General features: G+C 42.6%; 1 protein-coding gene across 1 annotated transcript in view; it reads right to left on the minus strand.

The window, feature by feature from the left end:
* LOC145353169 (transmembrane protein 50B) overlaps nt 1–21,017 on the minus strand; it is an 87,904-nt gene that overhangs the window by 41,029 nt on the left and 25,858 nt on the right. The window contains exon 2 of the mRNA XM_080203629.1: nt 19,613–19,796. Coding sequence (XP_080059755.1) covers nt 19,613–19,711 — 99 coding nt within the window. The 5' untranslated portion in view covers nt 19,712–19,796. The remainder of the gene's footprint in view (nt 1–19,612; nt 19,797–21,017) is intronic.

Below are 21,017 nucleotides of genomic sequence, written 5' to 3' on the forward strand. Positions count from 1 at the left end.
GCCTATGTATATCCCCCCTGCTCTTTCTTCCTACGTCCTTCTCTCCTACGTGTATAATTACAGCAGCCTGGGTCCCTTGGCCCTTCAGGATTCCCTCTACCCCCTCCGACACATCCTGTACCCCTGCTCCAGGGAGGCAGACTACCATCCTGGAGTCCGGCTTTTGCCCACAGAACCGCCTATCAATTCCTTTAACCCTCCCATTCCCCCACCAATCTCACATCCAGCCCCCCTTCCTTCCCTCTGAGGCATTCTGGTCTTCCTTTCTTGCCCTTTCTACCCCAGTTGTCGCCTTACCCCTGATATCTTGGGAGACTACCTCTGGGGTAGTCTTTGGACCATGATTCCTCTTCTTTTTCACCTTCTTAACAGTAACTCACCCACCCATCCCCCCCAGGCTCTGGGATCTCCACGTGACCATGGTTCCTATCCATTATTGCCTCGTTCTCCCTGACTAAAAGTACATCCTTCCAGTCGCAGCTCTAATTGCCTAACTCAGGCCCTCAAACGTTGCAACTCCAGACATTTGGTGCAGATGTGGACTTTCGGGAGACGCGTTGTCTCCAGGAACTGAACGTTGGTCCTTTAGAGGATGAGATAGGGGAGCTAGTGGTAGGGGATGGGGATATGGCTAAGGTCTTGAATAACTTTTTTGTTTCTGTCTTCACGGAGGAGGACGTGAATAATTTGCCGGGTGTTAGCGATGGAAAGGTGGTAGGAATGGAGGGTCTTAATGACATTACTGTTACTAGAGAGGTGGTGCTCGACAGACTGGAGGGGCTGATTGTGGACAAGTCCCCAGGACCGGATGGAATGCATCCGAGGGTTCTGAAAGAAATGGCGGAGGTTATAGTGGATGCCTTGGTGGTTATTTTCCAGACGTCGCTGGATTCCGGGGAAGTGCCGGAAGATTGGAAAACGGCTAATGTTACGCCGTTGTTTAAGAAGGGTGCCAGGCAAAAGGCGGGGAATTATAGGCCGGTTAGTTTAACGTCTGTGGTAGGTAAAATGTTAGAATCCGTCATTAAGGAGGAAATTGCGAGGCATCTTGAAGGGAATTGCTTGATAGGGCGGACGCAACACGGTTTCATTAAAGGGAAGTCGTGTCTGACAAATTTACTGGAGTTCTATGAGGATGTGTCTAGGGCAGTGGATAGAGGAGAGCCGGTGGATGTGGTCTTTCTGGATTTTCAGAAGGCGTTTGACAAGGTACCTCACAAGAGGTTATTGCAGAAGGTCAGGGGACATGGAGTTGGGGGTAGGGCGTTAGCGTGGATAGAGGATTGGTTGTCAAATAGGAGGCAGAGAGTGGGGGTCAATGGGTGCTTTTCGGATTGGCGGTTGGTGACTAGTGGGGTGCCCCAGGGGTCGGTGCTGGGGCCTCAGCTATTTACCATTTATATAGATGATCTGGAGGAGGGAACCGAGTGCAGGGTGTCGAAATTTGCTGATGACACCAAGATTGGGGAAAGGCAAATTGTGTGGAGGGTGTGGAGAGTCTGCAGAAGGATCTAGATAGGCTGGGCGAATGGGCCAGGAAATGGCAAATGGAATTTAATGTTGGCAAGTGTGAGGTGGTCCACTTTGGTAGGAAGAATGGTAGGAAGGACTATTACTTACGTGGCGAAAAACTGCAGCAGGCGACGGTGCAGAGGGACCTCGGGGTCCTTGTGCATGAGTCGCAAAAACCCAGCTTGCAGGTGCAGCAGGTGGTCAGGAAGGCGAATGGGATGCTGGCCTTCATAGCGAGGGGGATTGAATATAAAAGTAGGGAGGTCTTGCTGCAGCTGTATAGGGCATTGGTGAGGCCGCAGCTGGAGTACTGTGTGCAGTTTTGGGCGCCGCACCTGCGCAAGGATATTTTGGCCCTGGAGGGAGGGCAGAGGAGGTTTACTAGGCTGATACCGGAGTTGAGGGGATTGAGCTATGAGGAGAGGCTGAATAAACTAGGCTTGTACTCGTTAGAGTTTAGAAGAATGAGGGGAGATCTCATTGAGACGTATAAGATGATGAATGGGATGGATAGGATAGAGGTGGAGAGACTCTTCCCTCAATCTCTGGAATTCTCTGCCCGTTGAAGTGGTGGAGGCTGCCTCGCTAAATATTTTTAAGAAGCGGGTTGATGGGTTCTTGATAAGAGAGGGGATTAAGGGTTATGGGGAGAGGGCGGGAAAGTGGAACTGAGCCACAACAGATCAGCCATGATCTTATTGAATGGCGGGGCAGGCTCGAAGGGCTAGATGGCCTACTCCTGCTCCTATTTCTTATGTTCTTATGTTCTTATGTTCTTATGTTCTTATGTTCTTATGAACTCCAACATATTGCACCTAACGCAGCTGACGTGTCTCCCCAAGGACCCTGCCATTTATTTGACCACCCTTAGAGTTATGGACACAAATGGAGAACAGGAAAAAAATTGGACCAGTAACTCACCTTGCCTAAGTCTGCTCTCGCCTAAGCCCTGTGAGCCAAAGCCCTTACAGCACTCACTCTGCACCCACCTCACTCCACTGCCCGCTGTCTACTGCGGCCTTCTTTTTGTACTCCCGCGCTCCCTTCCCGACTGCCCCCGCGCCTAGCTCCCGCTACAGGGAGCGGGAACAAAAAAAAACCCCGCAAACCAGCAACAGAGAGAAAAGAAAACTGAATCGCAAATTCAAAACTCACCAGCCACCAAGTACAGTACTCCGGAGAACAATGATTAGCAGGTAAACAATGTAGGGATGTGGGGGTAGAGCCTGGGTGGGATTGTGCTTAGTGCAGACTTGATGGGCCGAAGGGCCTGTTTCTGCACTGTAGGGTTCTATGATAACCCCTCGCATTGACAGTGTTGAAGACCTTAGTGAGGTCAAACAATGCCATGTACTAGGACTGGTGCTGTGCCCCACATTTCTGACGTTGCCACATGGTGAGGATCAAGTCCATTGTGCCCTTTAGTGGGCAAAAATCAAAATTGCGACTCTGGGAGGAGCTCTCCAGCCATAGGGAGAAGCCAATTAAGGAGTCTTGCAATGACCTTCCCCGTGGCCAACAGCAGGGAAATTAACCTGTAGTGACTACAATTGGACTTGTCACCTTTCTTTAAGATGGTCTCAGAGATCTCCTGGCATGTTCACCTCCCTCTAGATAAGGGAAATTAGGTTATGTATTTGCACCAAGAGTACTTCTCTGTCGACAGCAATGATTCCATCTGCTTGATGCCTTTTTTTTAAGCTGTTGGATCTTTTCTACTTTGCACTGTGGGGGGGCTGGCTGAGAAGCATACTGTGGGATGGAATCGAGAGCAATCACATTGAAGACAAGAGTCACTGTTGAGGTGCTCGAAGTTCTCCTTCCATTGAGTACTGACTGCCTCTCCACTCTTGATGAGCACCTCTTGTCGATCAGCAGTGGGGTGGGGCCTTGGGTCAATGGTGGTCTTAATTGTACTAAAGAAAGGAAGCCCACATGTCATGGTTGTCAGTTGTCTGCTGGATCTCCTGCACTTTCTTCAACCATCATGTTCTTTAGATCATGGACTTTTTCAGTACCTCAGCCTTCAGTATCTGTAAAGCTTTCTTGCTCTCACCTTGGGTTGCTGTTTCACGTTCAGAAGGCCTTGCATTTGCATCTTATCAGCTTCTGGATCTCCTAGTCAATCTTATTGAATCAGTCTTGGTTATTTCTTGATCATGCGACCAAGCATCTCTTCACAGATGCCGATTATGGGAGCCTTGACTCTGTCTCTCTGGGAGTCATTATGGTGGCAGTGAAGTGCTGGCTGAATACAGCTCTCTTATTAGGGTGATTGAGCACCATTCATGACTCTTCAGATACTGAAGCTGTGTCCAAATGCAGCATGACCTTGACAACAGAAGTCAAGCAATGGCCATTCAACAAGAGATAATCTAACCATTTCCCCATGAGATTCAATGTCATTGTAATTACTCAATGTCTCTCCAACAACATCCTGCAGGGTTACCATTGAGCAATAACTGGACTAGTCATACAAATACTATTGTGACAAGAGTAGGTCGAGGCTGCAAATTCAATGTCAGATAACTCTTCTCCTGACTCCCCAAAGCAGGTTCACCATCTACAAGGCACAAATTAAGAATGTGATGGAATACTCTCCACTTGTCTGGGTGGGTGCAGCTTCAAAAACATTCAAGCTCAACACCATCCAGGAGAAAGTAGAGCACTTGATTGGAATCCCATAGAGTACCTTCAACATTCCTTCACTCCACCATCGATGCACAATGGCAGCAGCTTGTACCAACCACAAGGAGCACTGTCGCAACTCACCGAGTCCTTAAACAGCACCTTCCAAACCTGAGACCGACAAGACCTCAAAGGATGTAGGCAGCAGATACACAGGGACACCACCACCACCTGCAAGTTACTCTCCAAGCCATATCATGCTGATTTGGAACAAGATCACCGTTCCTTTACCGTCACTGGTTCAAAGTCCTGGAACTCCCTACCCAACAACACTGCAGGTGTAGCTGTTTGAGTGACTCATCAGCACCTTCTTGTTATGAATGGATAATAAATGCTAGTCTAGCCAGCATTACCCAGGCCTCATGAAAAAATAAATTTTAAAAAATCTGTAACACAATCAAACCATTTCCTAAGACGTAGAATTTTGATAATTAGAAAACAATCAGCAAATTGATTAGCAGCGAATCTGGAACTTTTGACCTGTGCTTAGCAACTTAAAAGGGCCTTCAGTTGTTTCTTTTCCTTCCTCATACGCTCAAATGTTTTTTTCAATTTCTCCACCTTTTTTGAGTTACAAGAGAGAAGAAAGATGCCAGAATTATGTGCCACATACCAAATTAACAAGTTCAAATGTGCCATTGAAATAGTTAGACAGTTCCATGTGGAAGAAGGAGGAAGGAAAAGGAATTTTAAAAAGTTAGCTGTTGCTGCTTCAACATGCCTCCTGGTGGACTAAAACTTGATGTGCATTGACTTCACATTGCTAACACCTAATAATTCTCAGTCCTGAATGATGTGGGGAAATATATAACTGAATACTTTTGTATACCAACACTTTCTTGGCCTCCATGTGTAAATAATGAGGAACCATTCATAGAGGTAAATGGTCACTACTGCTGAAAGTGTCCACAGCACTTAGCTCCCAGCTTCCAAGTGCATCATCCACAACTGCAGAGTGCAAGACTCAAGCATGAGATCAGAAGTGTGAACCAACAACCCGCTGCACATCCGAAATGTCAGCAGTATTCAGTGAAAAGAGATAAAGCTTCGATATTTATCATAGATTGATGAATATTTAAATTAAATCAGAATGAATTTAAAATTAATGCAGTAAGATCGAATCCTAGAAATGTAACTTCATAACAAAGGAAAAAACTTAGAATACCTGCCCAATAGAAAGGCACAATGTACAGATTACCAAAGTCAACATCTTGAGAGTCAAATCACTATTTTGTTTTACAGGTGAATGTGTCTGTTGTTACCAGATTTTTGTCTAGTTTGCCCAACAGTATGGGCAATCTGGGTTTGTTACAAACGTATTGCAATGCCTGAAATTGGATTCAGAATGGTAAAAAACCCCAAATATTTCTGTAAGCAATCCCACAAATTGCAACAGCCCAGCTGAAACCCTGAATCAATTTGTCTTGTTATAGGTTCATACCAAATACAGTTTGGCTTTTAAATATTTTATGAAAACAATTTTTCCAAATAAGTTCAAAAGAACAGGAATGATTAAAAACGACATGATGTACTTCAGTGTTTAACAACTTGCATTTGTACTATCCAAAAGGTTCAATATAAATGTTCCACAGCACTTTATAGGAATGTAATCAACCATGATTTGATAAGCTACATAGCAGGATATTAGGACAGGTGTCCAAAAGCTTGATTGAAGAGGTAGATTTTAAGGAGCTTCTTAAAAATAAAGCTTGCTCTTCGTTAAAATAGTGCCATGGGACCTTTTACATTCACCCAAATAGGCAGATGGATGGAGGATGGGATTTGAGATAAATATTTGTAGATTTGAATGCGGTTGGTGGGGGCGGGGGGAGTGCAGGTGTGGTGATTAGAAGAAACAGTACTACAGAAGGAACTGTTAATAGTAAGCAGCTAACATGAGAAACAGGGAGGGAAGTTAAGTCCCCATCAGCTTGGTTGGAATAGGATCAGGAGAGTGGAATATTGGTCTCGTAGACAAAATATTTCCGAGAACAAAGTGGAAAACGGGATATAATCCAGGGAAGACGAAAGTTCAGGGCCAGGGCAACAGGGAACATTAGTGCAAGTCAGGTGGCAAGGAGAGGAAAGAGAGCTTAGGCAGCCAGCCAAGGGGATGGTCACCATATCATGACAAAAAAGAAAGAACACAACTGATGAGTCCTTGCAGCCATTAATGGAGAGGTGAGTGAAGGAGGGATACTTAAGAAGAAAGTTGTGGTGGGGCAGAGAGCCTGGAGTTTATATTTGCATTCTTGGATGATTTATGAATATAGGCAGTTTTACAATGGGGAGCATCAACTGATAATACATTTTGTGGTCCAGTGAAAATTTGGTAATGTACATGCAAGTCCGGGTTAAGCAGGATTCATTGATGGCAAACAACATTCTGGCACTTCTATGGCACGACAATGGTCACTGCCAACAAGAGAGAATCTAACCACCTCCCCATGACATTCAATGGCATCATCTTCACTCGTAGTTACTACTGACATGAACCTTAACTGGGCCAGATATTTAAATACTGTGGGGACAAGAGCAGGTCAGAAGCTTTGAATTCTTGGATGGGTAACTTGCCTCCAGATTCTTCAAAGCCTGTCCACCATCTATAAGGCATAAGCTAGAAGCACTTTGGCCTGGATGAATGCAGCTTCAACAACACTCAATGCACTTGACACCATCCAGGACAAAAGCAGCCCGCTCATTTAGCATCCTATCCACCACCTTCAACATCCATTCCCTCCAGCACTGAAGCGTAATGGCAGCAGTGTGCACCATCTACAAAGATGCATTTCAGCAGCTCAGAGGCTCCTTCGAATCTACCTGCCAAACCTGCGATTGCTACTATCTAGAAGGATAAGGGCAGCAAATTAATGGGAATACCATCACTTACTTGTAAGCTCCCTTTCAAACCGCACACCATCTGTCTTGGAACAATATCATTGTTTCTTCACTGTCACTGGGTCAAAATGCTGCAACTTGCTTCCTAATAGCACTGTGAATGTACCTGCACCACAATGGGCTGCAGTGGCTCAAGAAGGCTCACCAACAACTTCAAGGGCAATTAGGGATGCGCAATAAATGCTGGCTTAGCCAGTGATGCCCACAGCTCATTAAGGAAAACGCAAAACTGTATGGTTTGGAGCACTATGTGGAGGAACTCGTTTAGGGAGGAATCAAGATTGGTGAACTTAGGGGAAAGAGAACAGGAAGAGTTACAGGGGACACTGAAATCACCAAGGATGAGGAGTTGCTTGGTGTAGAGAATAAAAGAATGTAGAGTAGTTATGTCAGTGATAAACTTGATGTAATACTTTATTGCGCAATAAAGAACAAAGATGTTGAATGAGAGATGGGAGGAGAGATAGCAAAAGGAGAAGCTCCTCAAGGAGTCAGGAGATAGACCAAGGTGTGACTTAGAGGTAAGGACTTTACCATTACCTGAGTAATTTTAACAGGCAAGGTAAGATTTGTAAGATAAATTGAAAGTGAGGTAACCTGAAATACAACCTTAAATCATTCATGGGATGTGGGCATCACTGGCTAGACTAGCATTTACTGCCATCCTTAGTTGCCCTTGAGAAGGTGGTAGTAAGCTTCCTTCTTGAACCGCTGCAGTGCCTGAAAAGTAGGTACACCCATAGTGCTATTAGGGAGGGACTTCCAAGATCTTGACCTACCAAAAGATGAAGGAATGGCGATATATTTTCAGCTCAGGATGGTGGGTGATTTGGAATGTGATGGTGTTCCCAGGTATCTGCTGCCCTGGTTCTTCTAGATGATAGTGATTGTGGGTTTAGAAGGTGCTAAGGGAACCTTAGTGAATTCTCAGTGCATCTTGTAGATGGTACACATGGCTGCTACTGTTCAACAGTGGTGGAGGGATTGAATGTTTGTGGATGGGATAGCAATCAAGTAGGCTACTTTGTCCTGGATGCTGCCAAGTATCTGGAGTGTTGTTGGAGCTGCACTCAGGTAAGTGGAAAGAATTCCACTATACGCCTGACTTGTGCCTTGTAGTTGGAGGAGAAGCTTTGGGGAGTCAGTTAGAGGAGTTACTCACTGCAGGATTCCTTGCCTTTGATCTGCTCAGGTAGACATAGTATTTATATGGATAGTCCAGGGCAGTTTCTAGTCAATGGTAATCCCTAGGATGTTTATCATGGGGGAATTCAGAGATGGTAATGCCATGGATGTGAATGGGTGATGATTAGATCCTTTCTTGTTGGAGATGGTAGATGCCTGGCACTTACGCAGCACAAAATGTTAATTGCCACTTGTTAGCCCAAACCTGGATATTATCCAGTTCTTACTGAATTTGGACATGGTCTGCTTCAGGATCTACGGAGTCGCAAATGATTCCAAACATCATGCATGTGCAGTCATCAAACATCCCCACTTCTGACACTAGGAGGTTGGTTATTGATGAAGCAGCTGAAGATGATAGTTTGGCCTAGGACACTACCAGCATGGATGTCCTGGAGCTGAGATTATTGACCTCTGTCCAACAATCTCCCTTTGTGCCACATATGACTAACCAGTGGAGGGTTTTTTTTTAAAACCTGATTCCCACGGACTCCCAGTTTTGCTAGGGCTCCTTGATGCCTTACCTGGTTTAAATGCTACCTTAATGCCAAGGTCAATCATTCACACCTCACCTTTGGCATTCAGCTTTTTGTCCATGTTTGAATCAAGGCTGTAATGAGATCGAGAGCTGAGTGACCCTCGCAGAACCCAAACTAAGCATGTTATTGCTGAATAAGTGCCTTTTGATAGCACTATTAAAAACCTTTTAACACTTTACTAACGATCGAAGATAGACTGATGAGGCGTATTTGGCCAGGTTGGATTTGTCCTCTTTCTTGTATACAGGACACTCCTGTGCAATTTTCCATGTTGTTGGGTAAAAGCCGGTACTGTAGCTATACTGGAACAATTTGCCAGGGACATGGCAAGTTTTGGAGCATAGGTCTCCAGTACTATTGCTGAAATATCAGTGCCCATAGTCTTTGCAATATCCAACACCATCAGCCGTTCCTTACTAATGATGTGGAACGAATTAAATTGGCTAAAGATTGCCACCCATGATGCTGAAGACATCCAGAGGAGGCTGAGATGGATCATCTATTCAGCATTTCTAGCTGAAGATTGTTATGACGCAGCCTTATCTTTTGCACTAATATGCTGGGTTCCTCCATCATTGAGGATGAAGCCTCCTCCTCCAATGAGTTGCTTAATTGTCCGCCATCATTCACAACTGGACATGGTAGGTCTGCAGAGCTTAGACCTGATCTGTTGGTTGTTGGATCACTTGGCTCTATTACTTGCTGGTAATGCTGTTTGGCACACATGTAATCCTGTTTTCTAGCTTCAGCAGGTTGACACCTCATTGTTAGGTATGCCTGGTGTTGCTCCTGGCACACCCTCCTGCATTCTTCATCGAACTAGGTTTGAACTCCTGGCTTGGTGGTAATGGTAGAGCGGGAGATATGCTGGGCCACAAGGTTACAAATTGTGGACGAGTGCAATTCTGCTGCTGCTGGCGGTCCATAATGGCTCATGGATGCCTACGGTCAAGTATGGTTTTCCCCTCGTTGGTTCCCTCACCACCAGCCCCATTATCTGCCAGGTATAATTCCATGAGAATGATTATGTCCAGCTGTTGTTTGACTAGTTTCTGAGACAGCTCTCCAAATTTGGCACAAGCTCATATGAACATAAGACCCAGATGTTTGTTGCCTTGTCTTTACAAGATAAAAGTTGAAATTGACCAGAGCTGCTGGGTTGTTATCTCTCAATATTGTAATTGCTGTTTTCAAATCACTGTAATGGTTGTTGATGTAATTAATTGATTCCCCCCCCGTGCTAAGAAATTACAGCAGCTCCCTTCCACCTGTTACAATAACCCACAACTTTGTCACAAAGACGCAAGTTGCAGCCTTGATAGGCCGTGAGGCAGAAATTAAAATATTTTCTACAGCACTCAAATCTGGAAAATTGACTCCACCAGAATACAGGATGCATGCAGACCACAACATTATTTGGTCAAAATTGTACATTTAATTATAAAGCAAAAACAAAGAAAATTTTAAGAAAAATTGTAAAAGAAAAAGTCTAAACAAGTTTTATCCTCTCAACATTTTTCATCATTCAAGATGTGATTGGTGACCGAACTCCACAGGGCCCTTTGTTCTATATCCCTTAATATCTTAAAGATTTTTGTTTGCCTATCTCAATGTTAAAGTTAACAAGTGAGTCAGTATTAACTGTCATTTGCCAAAGTGGTTTGCAAACCTCTTCCATCCTTTGTGTGAAGAAATATTTTACTAACTTCACTCCGTCTGTAATTTTTACACCATGCTCCCTAGTTCTGGACACCCCTGACCAGCAACATGCCTCCCTCTCCATCTGGCTCCATCTAGTGGTGATGTTAATTATTCAACCAAATTGTTAACTTAGTTCAAGAATTCCACAATGAGTTGGTTGATCATTCTTTTTGCTTCATTTCTAAGTAAAAGAAATTAAATGCTCAGTTTCACTCTTCTACATAAAACCAACTTCACAAAATAATTTCTGAAGTGATCTGCTTTTACATAAAATTCAGAATCTTTGCAGAAGGAATTTTTTAAAAAATATGAATGAATGAATCTGGCCATGACCATAATTTCTCTACTTAGCCTAATAAAATAAAAATGATCATATCTGGTGTGGTGTACTTGATATTCAAAGTATAAATTCCAGAAGGTAGAAAGGCAAGTACTAAGAAATCTCTCAACACCAGGTTAAAGTTCAACAGGTTTATTTGGTAGCAAGAGCTTTCAAAGCGCTGCTCCTTCATCAGGTGGGTGGAGAGTTGGGTTCACAAACAGGCACATATAAACACAGACTCAACTGCAAGATAATGGTTGGAATGCAAGTCTTTTTTCAAAATGAAGGAGCAGCGCTCTGAAAGTTCATGCTACCAAATAAACCTATTGGACTTTAACCTGGTGTTGAGAGACTTCTTACTGCGCCCATCTGGGTCCAGCGCCAGCATCTCGCTGGATATGCTAAAGGATATATTGACTTTGGAGGGAGTACAGAGAAGGTTCACTAGGCTAATACCGGAGATGAGGGGGTTAGCTTATGAGGAGAGATTAAATTGACTGAGCCTGTACTCATTGGAGTTTAGAAGGCTGAGGGGGGGGTCTTACAGAGAATTATAAGATAATGAAGGGGCTAGATAGGGTAGAGGTAGAGAGATCCTTTCCACTTAGAAAGGAAACCAGACTTAGAGGGCACAGCCTCAAAATAAGAGGGGGGGGGGGAAATGGCATTTTAGAACAGAGTTGAGGAGGAACTTCTTCACTCAAAGGGTGGTGAATCTCTGGAATTCTCAGCCCATTGAAGTGGTGAAAGCTACCTCATTGAATATGTTTAAGTCACAGGTGGATAGATTTCTGATAGACAAGGGAATTAAGGGTTATGGGGAGCAGGTGGGAAAGTGGAACTGACCCACTTCAGATCAGCCATGATCTTATTGAATGGCGGAGCAGGCTCAAAGGGCTAGATGGTCTACTCCTGCTGCTATTTCTTATGTTATGTTCCTATGTTCACATCATGTATTACAGGTAGTATAATGCAGCATTTCCCAAGCTAGATTCAGCAGAACAGTGGGGTTCCGCAGGGATCAACCACAGCCCCAGATTTGAAAAAAAGCTGTTCTTCCAGCTTATCCAATTGAAGATCATTTTCTCAATGTTGGCAACTGATAGGCTGACTAGTCAGCCTATCAGCAGCCAGCATACAAAAGAAGCCAACTCCAGATTGGACGAGCTGGGAATAGTGGCAGAATCAGCATTGAAAATCACAGCTGAAGGGGAGGACAACTCAGAGGAATGGAGAGAGAGGTGTGACTGTGCAAAAGACAGAAACGGTGTGTGAGAGGCGAGTGTCAACGTGAGTGTTTGAGAGTCGATGGTGGGTGTCTGAGAAAAAGAGAGGGGTTTGTGAGAGAGAAAGGAGCAAGAGTCCTTCTCTTGCATGTGCGCACACATGAGCAAGCATGTGAATGTGATTGTTTAGAGTGTCATATGAGAATCCAGCACTCCTAGCATTAAACAAATTTGTGAGCAAAAGACCCAGCACACTCCTCCTATTAAAAATGACGAAAGTACTTTGTGGAGTAAGAGATCCTTTAAAAAGTTAAAGTTTATTTATTAGTGTCACAAGTAGGCTTACATTAACACTGCAATGAAGTTACAGTGAAAATGCCTTGTCACTGCACTCCGGTGCCTGTTCTGGTACAGAGAAGAATAGAGCATGGCCAATACACCTAACCAGCACATCTTTGGACTGTGGGAGGAAACCCATGCAGACACGGGGAGAATGTGCAAACTCCACACTGTGGCCCACGCCGGGAATTGAACCAGGGTCCGGAGCTGTGAGCTAACAGTGCTAACCACTCTGCTAACGATAAATGCATATAAGAAACAGAAAAGACTTTTATGTTGGTATAATTTACATTAAAAACAATCAATTTTTGTGGTTTAATTCTTCAGCATAATAAGAATGTTTCTCAGGGGTTCCATCCGCATTTTTGGGACATCAGAAGGTTCTGTAGCTGAAGGAGTTTGTATGATGACTTAAAATTCCATGAAAGTTTGCTAGAGTGAGCAAGTGACTGCGACTGTTCTATAATTTTGTGATATTACAACTTAGGGCAAACATTCGTGTCACAGAATTACAAGCAATTTTCTCATTGTTTTCTGCAAGCCCACCAACATCAGGAAACACAAGACTGCTGAATGTTTCTGCTAGAAATGTGCTGTTTTCATTTCCAGCATCTTCAAGTATTTTAATAATTTTCTTTAAATTTGATTGTTTTTATTGTTCAACTTCTACCTCCTTCCAAGCAAGTTGTCTCCCTGTAAACTCAGGCAGTTTTCTCTCTCTATTGAATGTAGTTTTGCTAGTCTGCCATCCAGAGGTACAAACATGTGTTACAACAAGTGTCATGTAGCTCCTCAAAGGAGATTACAGTTGATCTGTGACCTAACTCCACATGGGTTCTTTGTCCCATATCCCTTAATATCTTTGGTGAACAGAAATCTTTCTACCTCAATGTTAAAATTCACCAGTGATTTAGCATTAACTAACATTAAGTGAGTTTCATCAAAGTTTCATCAAAGTGTTCTCACTCCGGAAAGGTCTGGCTTTAATTTTTAGCCTGCGCCCCCTAATCCTAGACTTGCTTGAACCAGCAAAAATAGTTTCTATCTATTCAAATGCAAGGTGATGCATTTTGGTAGTGCAAACTAGGGCAGGATTTATTCAGTTAATAGTAGGGTGTTGGGCAGAGTTACAGAACAAAGATCTAGGAGTACATGTTCATGGTTCCTTGAAAGTGGAGTCATAGGTGGAGAGGGTGGTGAAGGCGGCATTCGGCATGCTTGGTTTCGTCGGTCAGAACACTGAATACAGGCGTTAGGACATCTTGTTGAAGTTGTACTAGGCATTGGTAAAGCCACAGTTGGAATACTGTGTGCAATTCTGGTCACCCTATTATAGAAAGGCTATAAACTAGAAAGAATGCAGAAAAGATTTACTAGAATGCTACTGGGACTTGATGGATTGAATTATAAGGAGAGGGTGGATAGAATGGGACTTATTTCTCTGGAGCGTGGGAGGCTGAGGGGTGATCTTATAGACGTCTATAAAATAATGAGGGGCACAGATCAGCTAGACAGTCAATATCTTTTCCCAAAGGTAGGGGAGTCTAAAATGAGGGCATAGGTTGAAGGTGAGAGGGGAGAGATATTGAAGCGTCCAGAGGGGCAACTTTGTCACACTGGAGGTGGTAAGTATCTGGAACACGCTGTCAGAGGTAGTAGTAGAGACAGGTGCAATTTTGTCTTTTAAAAAGCAATTAGATAGCTCCGTGGGTACAATGGGTATAGAAGGATATGAGCCAAATGTGGGCAACCGTGATTAGCTTAGGGGTTTTAAAAAAAGGTGACATGGACAAGTTGGACAAGCTTGTTTCCATGCTGTAAACCTCTATGACTCTATTCCCCTTAATACCTTTAAGACATCAATCAAATCAAACCTTTCAAAGCCATTACTGTAAATTAAGGACTTACTATCTCATGATAAGTCTATCTTACAAATAGTATGCATCATTAGATACATATTTTGGTACCACAGTTCATGTGCTAATATTTAACATGGGCTTTTTTCTTCTAAGCAGGATTGATTCTCAATTACATATTTCTGTAACATATGAACATAGAAAAAAGGAATTGTTTTGATGTTATTTTTGTAATTTTTGAAAACGTTCTTTCATGGGACATGCATGTCGCTGGCAAGGACAGCATCTGTTGCTCATATCTAACCGACCTTGAAGAGTGGTGGTGAGGTACCTTCTTGAACTGTAGCAGTCCATGTAGTGTAGCTGCACCCACAGTGCTTAGGAAGTTTGGACCAGCGACAGTGAAGCAAAAGTGATGGCATTCCCATGTATCTGTTGCTCTTGACCTTCTAGGCAGGAGAGGTTGAGGGTTTGGAAGGTGTTGTTGAAGGAACTTTGCAGAGTTGCTGCAGTGTCTATCATATATTGCAAGCACTACCATCACTGTGTATCAATGGTGGAGTGAATACATGTTTAAACTGATAATTGGGGAGTTAATCAAGCAGACTGCTTTGCCCTGGATGGTGCTGAACTTTTGAGTGTGGGAATTGCGCTCATCCAGGCAAGTGGAGAATATTCCATCACACTCTTAACTTGTGCCTTGTAGCTGGTGGACAGTCAGGAAATGAGTTACTCACCGCAGAATTGTCAGCCTGAGAATTCAAAATTGCTTAAATCCTAATTAAATATGCCACTATGTAGTTACATTCTTTCCGCACAGTTATTTAGGATCTTTTCACAATAAATCTGAACGGTCCCTTGCACTAAGATTGAAATGCTGACTGCCCATCAATCTCCTTTTTCACTTCCAGGTGCTTTCCATACATTTCCAAGTATAATTAAACATCTTTAATTTTCACTAAAGTGATTAGAAACCTCTGCAAGTCATAGGGATATAATGGCGGGAAATGGTTCACACATGTCCTTTAGGGAAATAAAGATTTGCCTGGTTTGCCTACACGTGACTCCAGATGCATAGCAATGTGGGTGAGTCTTAAATGCATTCTGAAATGGCCTAGCAAACCACTCAGTTCAAAGTTAATAAATGCTGACCCAGCCAACAATGCCCACCTCCCCTGACTGAATAATAAAAAAAATGCAAACTTTCTAATAGAACGTAATTAATCCTTCAGCTAACGTGATAGAAAGTCCCTTGAAAGACAACCAAAGACAAGATCAAGATCAAAACAACAGGCTTATATTAATTACAGTGTTTAAAATTGTAAGATGTTTGTACTTGTACTGTAGCGAAAGACGATAGTGTAATGGTAACACCACTGGAATAGTAAACCAGAGGCCCACGCTGTTACTCCAGGGACAAAATCCCCAGGTTCAAATCCTACAAAGGAAGCTGGTGGAATTTAAATTTAATAAATAAAAACCTGAGATTGAAAGCCATTCTCGGTAATGCTGGTCAAGAAACTACATTGATTTTCGTTTTAAATAAAAAACCCATCTGTTTCACAAATGTCCATTAGGGAAGGAAATCTGTCTTTGTGTCTCTCCAGATCCACAGCCATGTGCCTGACTAATAGGTCACTCAGTTAAAGGGCAATGGGTAATAGATGCTGACCTTAACAGTGATTCCCACATCCCATCAAAAAGAATGAGAAAAATATTGTCACAATTGATAAAACATGGTAATGCGGTTGATGTGTGAGGGGTTTTGGACAAAAAAAAACAATATCTACAGGATTACTAGCTTTATTTCTGTTATAAATTGAGCTGCTGGGGAGCAACAAACCATTATTAAAAAGGAAGACTGCACAGTGGAGAGCCTTATTTTTAAAAAGCTGAAACATTTACTTTCAGTTTGGGTGAGTGGGGGATCATAGAATGAAGTAGCTTATGATAATCCTTATGGTGTGATACAAAAGGGAGAAAGTGAAGACTTTGTTGAATTTTAAAGTAGTGCTTTTTCCTGTCAATTATCATCCTCATTTCCAGTTCTCCAAAAAATTGCAGGTAATCAAAAGAACTTGCTGCAGTGCATTTCTTAGAATCTTGATCTGACTATTTAAAAGTGGTGTTCCAAGTTATTTTATGCTCATCGATATAGCATCTATACCCTCAGTGATTACCCTCAGTGATTTTTTTTTTGTACGGGATAGCTCACTGGGTTTGATTTAATTAACGAACAATTAGAATTTCACTATCAGCCTGCTTCACCCCAGCCCACACGAGAAGCTAAATTATACAAGGCAGGCAGAAATAGAAAATGCTGTAAAGACTCAACAAGTCTGACAGCATCTGTGGAGAGAGAATAGAGCCATTGTTTCGAGTCAGGAAATATTGGCTCTATTCTCTCTCCACAGATGCTGTCAGACCTGCTGAGGTTTTCCAGCATTCTCTTTTTGTTTCAGATTCCAGCGTCTGCAGTATTTTGACTTTACAGCATTTTCTATTTCTTAATAACCATTTCAGTTTCTGGAACTAATGTAGATTCCCTAGTAAAACACAGAAATCACATCATTTATAGACAGCATTGAAAGTCAAAAAAACCTAAATCCAAAGCTATACTGCAAAATGTATGTTGCACAATCTGTTTTAAAAAGATATTTAAAATACTTGTATACCAAATCCAGTATCTATATCCTGATTAGGTGCCCCTATGCTCTTGTAATATTTTGCTTGCAAATTAATCTATTAATTTTAACTTTGATGGAAAAGTTTAAAGAAATAAAGTCAGTTTTTACAATGTATTCATATTTGAACCCCATTAATCAGGATCCCATCCTGCTACAGCACTAAAAAGGGAAAAAGAAAATCAATACAGAATTTGGTGAGCTGGTGTGACAACAATAATCTCTCCCTCAATGCCAGTAAAGCAATGGAGATACGACTTCAGGAAGTGTGGTGAAGGACATGCACATGTCTACATCAATGGGGCTGAAGTGGATATTGTCGAGAGCTTCAAATTTCTAGGTGCCCAGATCACCAACCACCTGTCCTGGTCCCTCAATGCCCAAGTTATAATTAAGAAAGCCCACCAATACCTCTACTTCCTCAGAAAGCTAAGGAAATTTGGCATGTCCACTACGATTCTCAGCAACTTTTACAGATGCACCAGAGAAAAAGTATGGCTCCTGCTCTGACCAAGACCACAGGAAATTACAAAGGGTTGTGAACGTATCCAGTCCATCACACAAACCAGCCTCCCATCCATTAACTCTATCTACATTTCCCACTGCCTCAGAAGAACAGCCAGCATAATCAAGGACCCCACTCACCGAGGACATACTCTCTTCCACCTTCTTCCATCGGAACAGTTTTCCCTCAGTGTACCCGAACAGGCACCAGAGTATGGCAACTATAGGATTTTCACAGTAGCTTCACTGCAGTGTTAATGTAAGCCTACTGATGACAATAAATAAATTTACTTCAATTTCCAAAATATAACTGATTTCAGTCTTGCTTCCTCCCTGGTCACCCTGTGAGGCCAAGCCAGAGCACTGGAAATCATGGTGGCCTATTTGACTGGAGTTGGACTTTTGATCTTATACCCTCTTAACACATGGCCACCAATATCCACCTCCACAACATTCAGTCTCTGCTGCTGCTTCAGCTTGTCAGCTTAAGAGCCTCATGTGTCTTTTTTGCCTCTAGACTCAACCACTCCAATGTTCTCTTGGCATCGTCTGTAAACTTGAGCTCATCCAAAACTGCCTGTATTCTAACTTGTGGCAAGTCATGTGCTCACTTGTCTACATTGGTTCCTAGTTCAATAATGTCTCAATTTTAAAATTCTCATCCTTATTTTCAAGTCACCCATAGCCTCAAAAGGCAAAAGTTCTCTTCTTGCATCCCACATCTTATTGTTTGCTTCTTCAAACAGGCGAGTGGGAAAGCAACCTCACCCCTTACTATTTCTGTAACTTCCTCCAGGCCAACAGCTCCACGAAATCTCTATGCTCCTCCAATTCGGGTCTCCAGTTTACATTGTTCCACTGTCAGCTGCAGTGGCACCAAGCTCTGGAATTCTCTCCACCTCCCTACGTTGCTCTGCTCCTTTAAGGTGCTCTTCAATACTCACCTCTATAGCCAAATTCTGTAATCTATAATTCTATAACCTACATTCTGTAATCTAAGACTTATCTAGATAGCCACATGTACAGACTGGGAATAGAGGGATACAAACAGATGATCTACATAGGAACACATGATCGTGCAGGCTTAGATGGGCTGAAGGGCTTGTTCCTGTGCTGTGTTGTTCTTTGTTCTATATAAATATCACCTGATGTGGTTCAGTGTCAAGATTTACTTGGTAGTGTTCCGATGAAGTGACTAGGGGTGTTTTACTACGTTGTATAAATGCATAAAGGGGGCGGTATGATGGCTAGCACTGCTGCCTCACAGCGCCAGGGACCCGGGGTTTGATTCCCAGCTGGGTCTGTGCAGAGTTTGTATGTTCCTCCAAGTACTCCGGTTTCTGCCCACAACCCAGAGATGTGGAGTTTAGGTGAATTGGTGGTGCTAAATTGTCCCTCAGTGTACCAGAAAAGGCGCCGGAGTGTGGCGAGTAGGGGATTTTCACAGTAACTTCACTGCTGTGTTAATGTAAGCCTACTTGCGGCTGATAAATAAACTTTAACATTAATCAAGGACTATACACATCCCAGGCCTTCTCTCTTCCACCTTCTTCCATCAGAAAAACATACAAAAGTCTGAGGTCATGCACCAACCGACTCAAGAACAACTTCTTTCCTGCTGCCATCAGGCTTTTGGCTGAATCTACCTCATTAAGTTGATCTTTCTCTACACCCTAGCTATGACTGTAACACTACATTCTGCACCCTCTCCTTTCCTTCTCTATGAATGGTATGCTTTGTCGGTATAGTGCGCAAGAAACAATACTTTTCACTGTATACCAATCCATGTGACAATAATAAAATTGTGCTTTAATAATGGTCTGTTAACAGGAACCTCATTTTCAGGTTCATTTCAAGAAAAAATGAATTTAACTGGTTCTCAAATAGCACCTCACCATAAGGTGGAATTGTATCCTGCAACAGGACAAATAAAATGCTTCAGAGTATTTGTTCATGTGGAATGTAAACATTAGCACGGACTGGCTGTGTTGAATGGATTGTTATCTGGTCGTACAGTATCAAGAGAGTCATTCATTTCTCTTTTTTGTGTGTCGTGACTCACTAGCATATAATTTCTCAAGAGTAAATAGCCATTTGATTGTTTACCAAGTGAGACATTGAAAAATCATCTACTTACAAATTTATTTGTGGGACTTACCAATACACCGGCAACTATCGAAGCAACAGTGTTTCTGCTTTCTCCCCAGTCAATACATTCAAATTCTGGCCAGCGGAAATTGTCCAAGAATCCTGCCATCCTAAAGCTGCCGATGAGATCGTGCTCCTTTATTGGACCTCAATGGAATCTTTGACCTTCAGATTCAGATTCAGTTTGCTTTTCACTGCAAGAAAGATACACATTGATTATTTTTCTAACCAGCGCTTCCTGCCACCCTTCATTGTTGAACTGCGTTATTTCATTCTCTAGGATCCAACTGGTCTCAAATGTTTACATTACTAGGCCTTCTGATTTGACTTTTTCGCTGAAATTAAAAACACTATTTTTAGTTTTTCCACCTTCAGAAAGTTAAGTTCTTAATTAGACATTTTTTATTAAATCTTCAAAAAATAATTGGGAATAAATGCCTACAATATTTAAATTCCCTTTACAAAGTACTGCATTTGACAACATACAGGCTAAAAATTTAAAGTTTATTTATTAGTGTCCCAAGTAGACTCACATCAACACTGCAATGAAGTTACCGTGAAAATCACCTGTTCACCAAACTCCAGCACCTGTTTGGGTACACTGAGGGAGAATTTAGCATGGCCAATGCACCTAAGCAGCACATCAATGCTATTAACTCAGAGATGCAGTTTGCGATCCATCAGAATCGTTTGACCCCGGATAACATCACAGCCTTGGTCCAAATGCTTGGAAGATTTAACCTTCTGGAGGCAAGGCAAGATTGATTTCGAAGCAGCATCAGACTGAATATGGCATCTAGCAGCCCTGAGTAAAGCTGAAGTCAACAGGAAACAAAGTGGAGGAAAAATCACCACTGACTCAAATCAAACCTAAAACGCAAAAGGAAAATAGTGGTGGTTTTTGGAGGCCAATCATCTCAGTGCCATCACTTTGGGTGTTTGTCAGGTCCGTGCCCAAACATGTTCAACTGCTGCGTTTATGACCTTTCCTCCAAAATGCAGTGGATATGTTCCCTGATGATTGCAGTTTTCTGTTCACAAGTCCTAAAACAGTGAAATGATCAGTGTACACATGCAAGACATATATCATAATCAAACTTGGGCTAACAAGTTACATTTGCACCACACATTTGACCATCTCTAACCTCCCACTGGCTTTCAATGAGATGACCATGCTGAATCCCCTCCATCAACATCCTGGAATCTCCACTGACTAGAAAGTGCCAACAAGTGGTCAGAGGTTGGATCGCCTTTTGAAACACCAAAGTTATTCCACCATCTATAGAGCACAAGTTTGCAGTGTGATGGAATACTCTGCACTTGCCTGAATGAGTATAGCTCAAACAGCTTGACACCATCAGGGCAGAGCAGGCCACTTGATCATCACAGCACCCACTTACTCCACCAGTACCGCA

The sequence above is a fragment of the Carcharhinus amblyrhynchos genome, chromosome 15 (assembly GCF_965287045.1).
Source record: "Carcharhinus amblyrhynchos chromosome 15, sCarAmb.v2.hapA, whole genome shotgun sequence".
NCBI classification, from domain to species: Eukaryota; Metazoa; Chordata; class Chondrichthyes; order Carcharhiniformes; family Carcharhinidae; genus Carcharhinus; species Carcharhinus amblyrhynchos.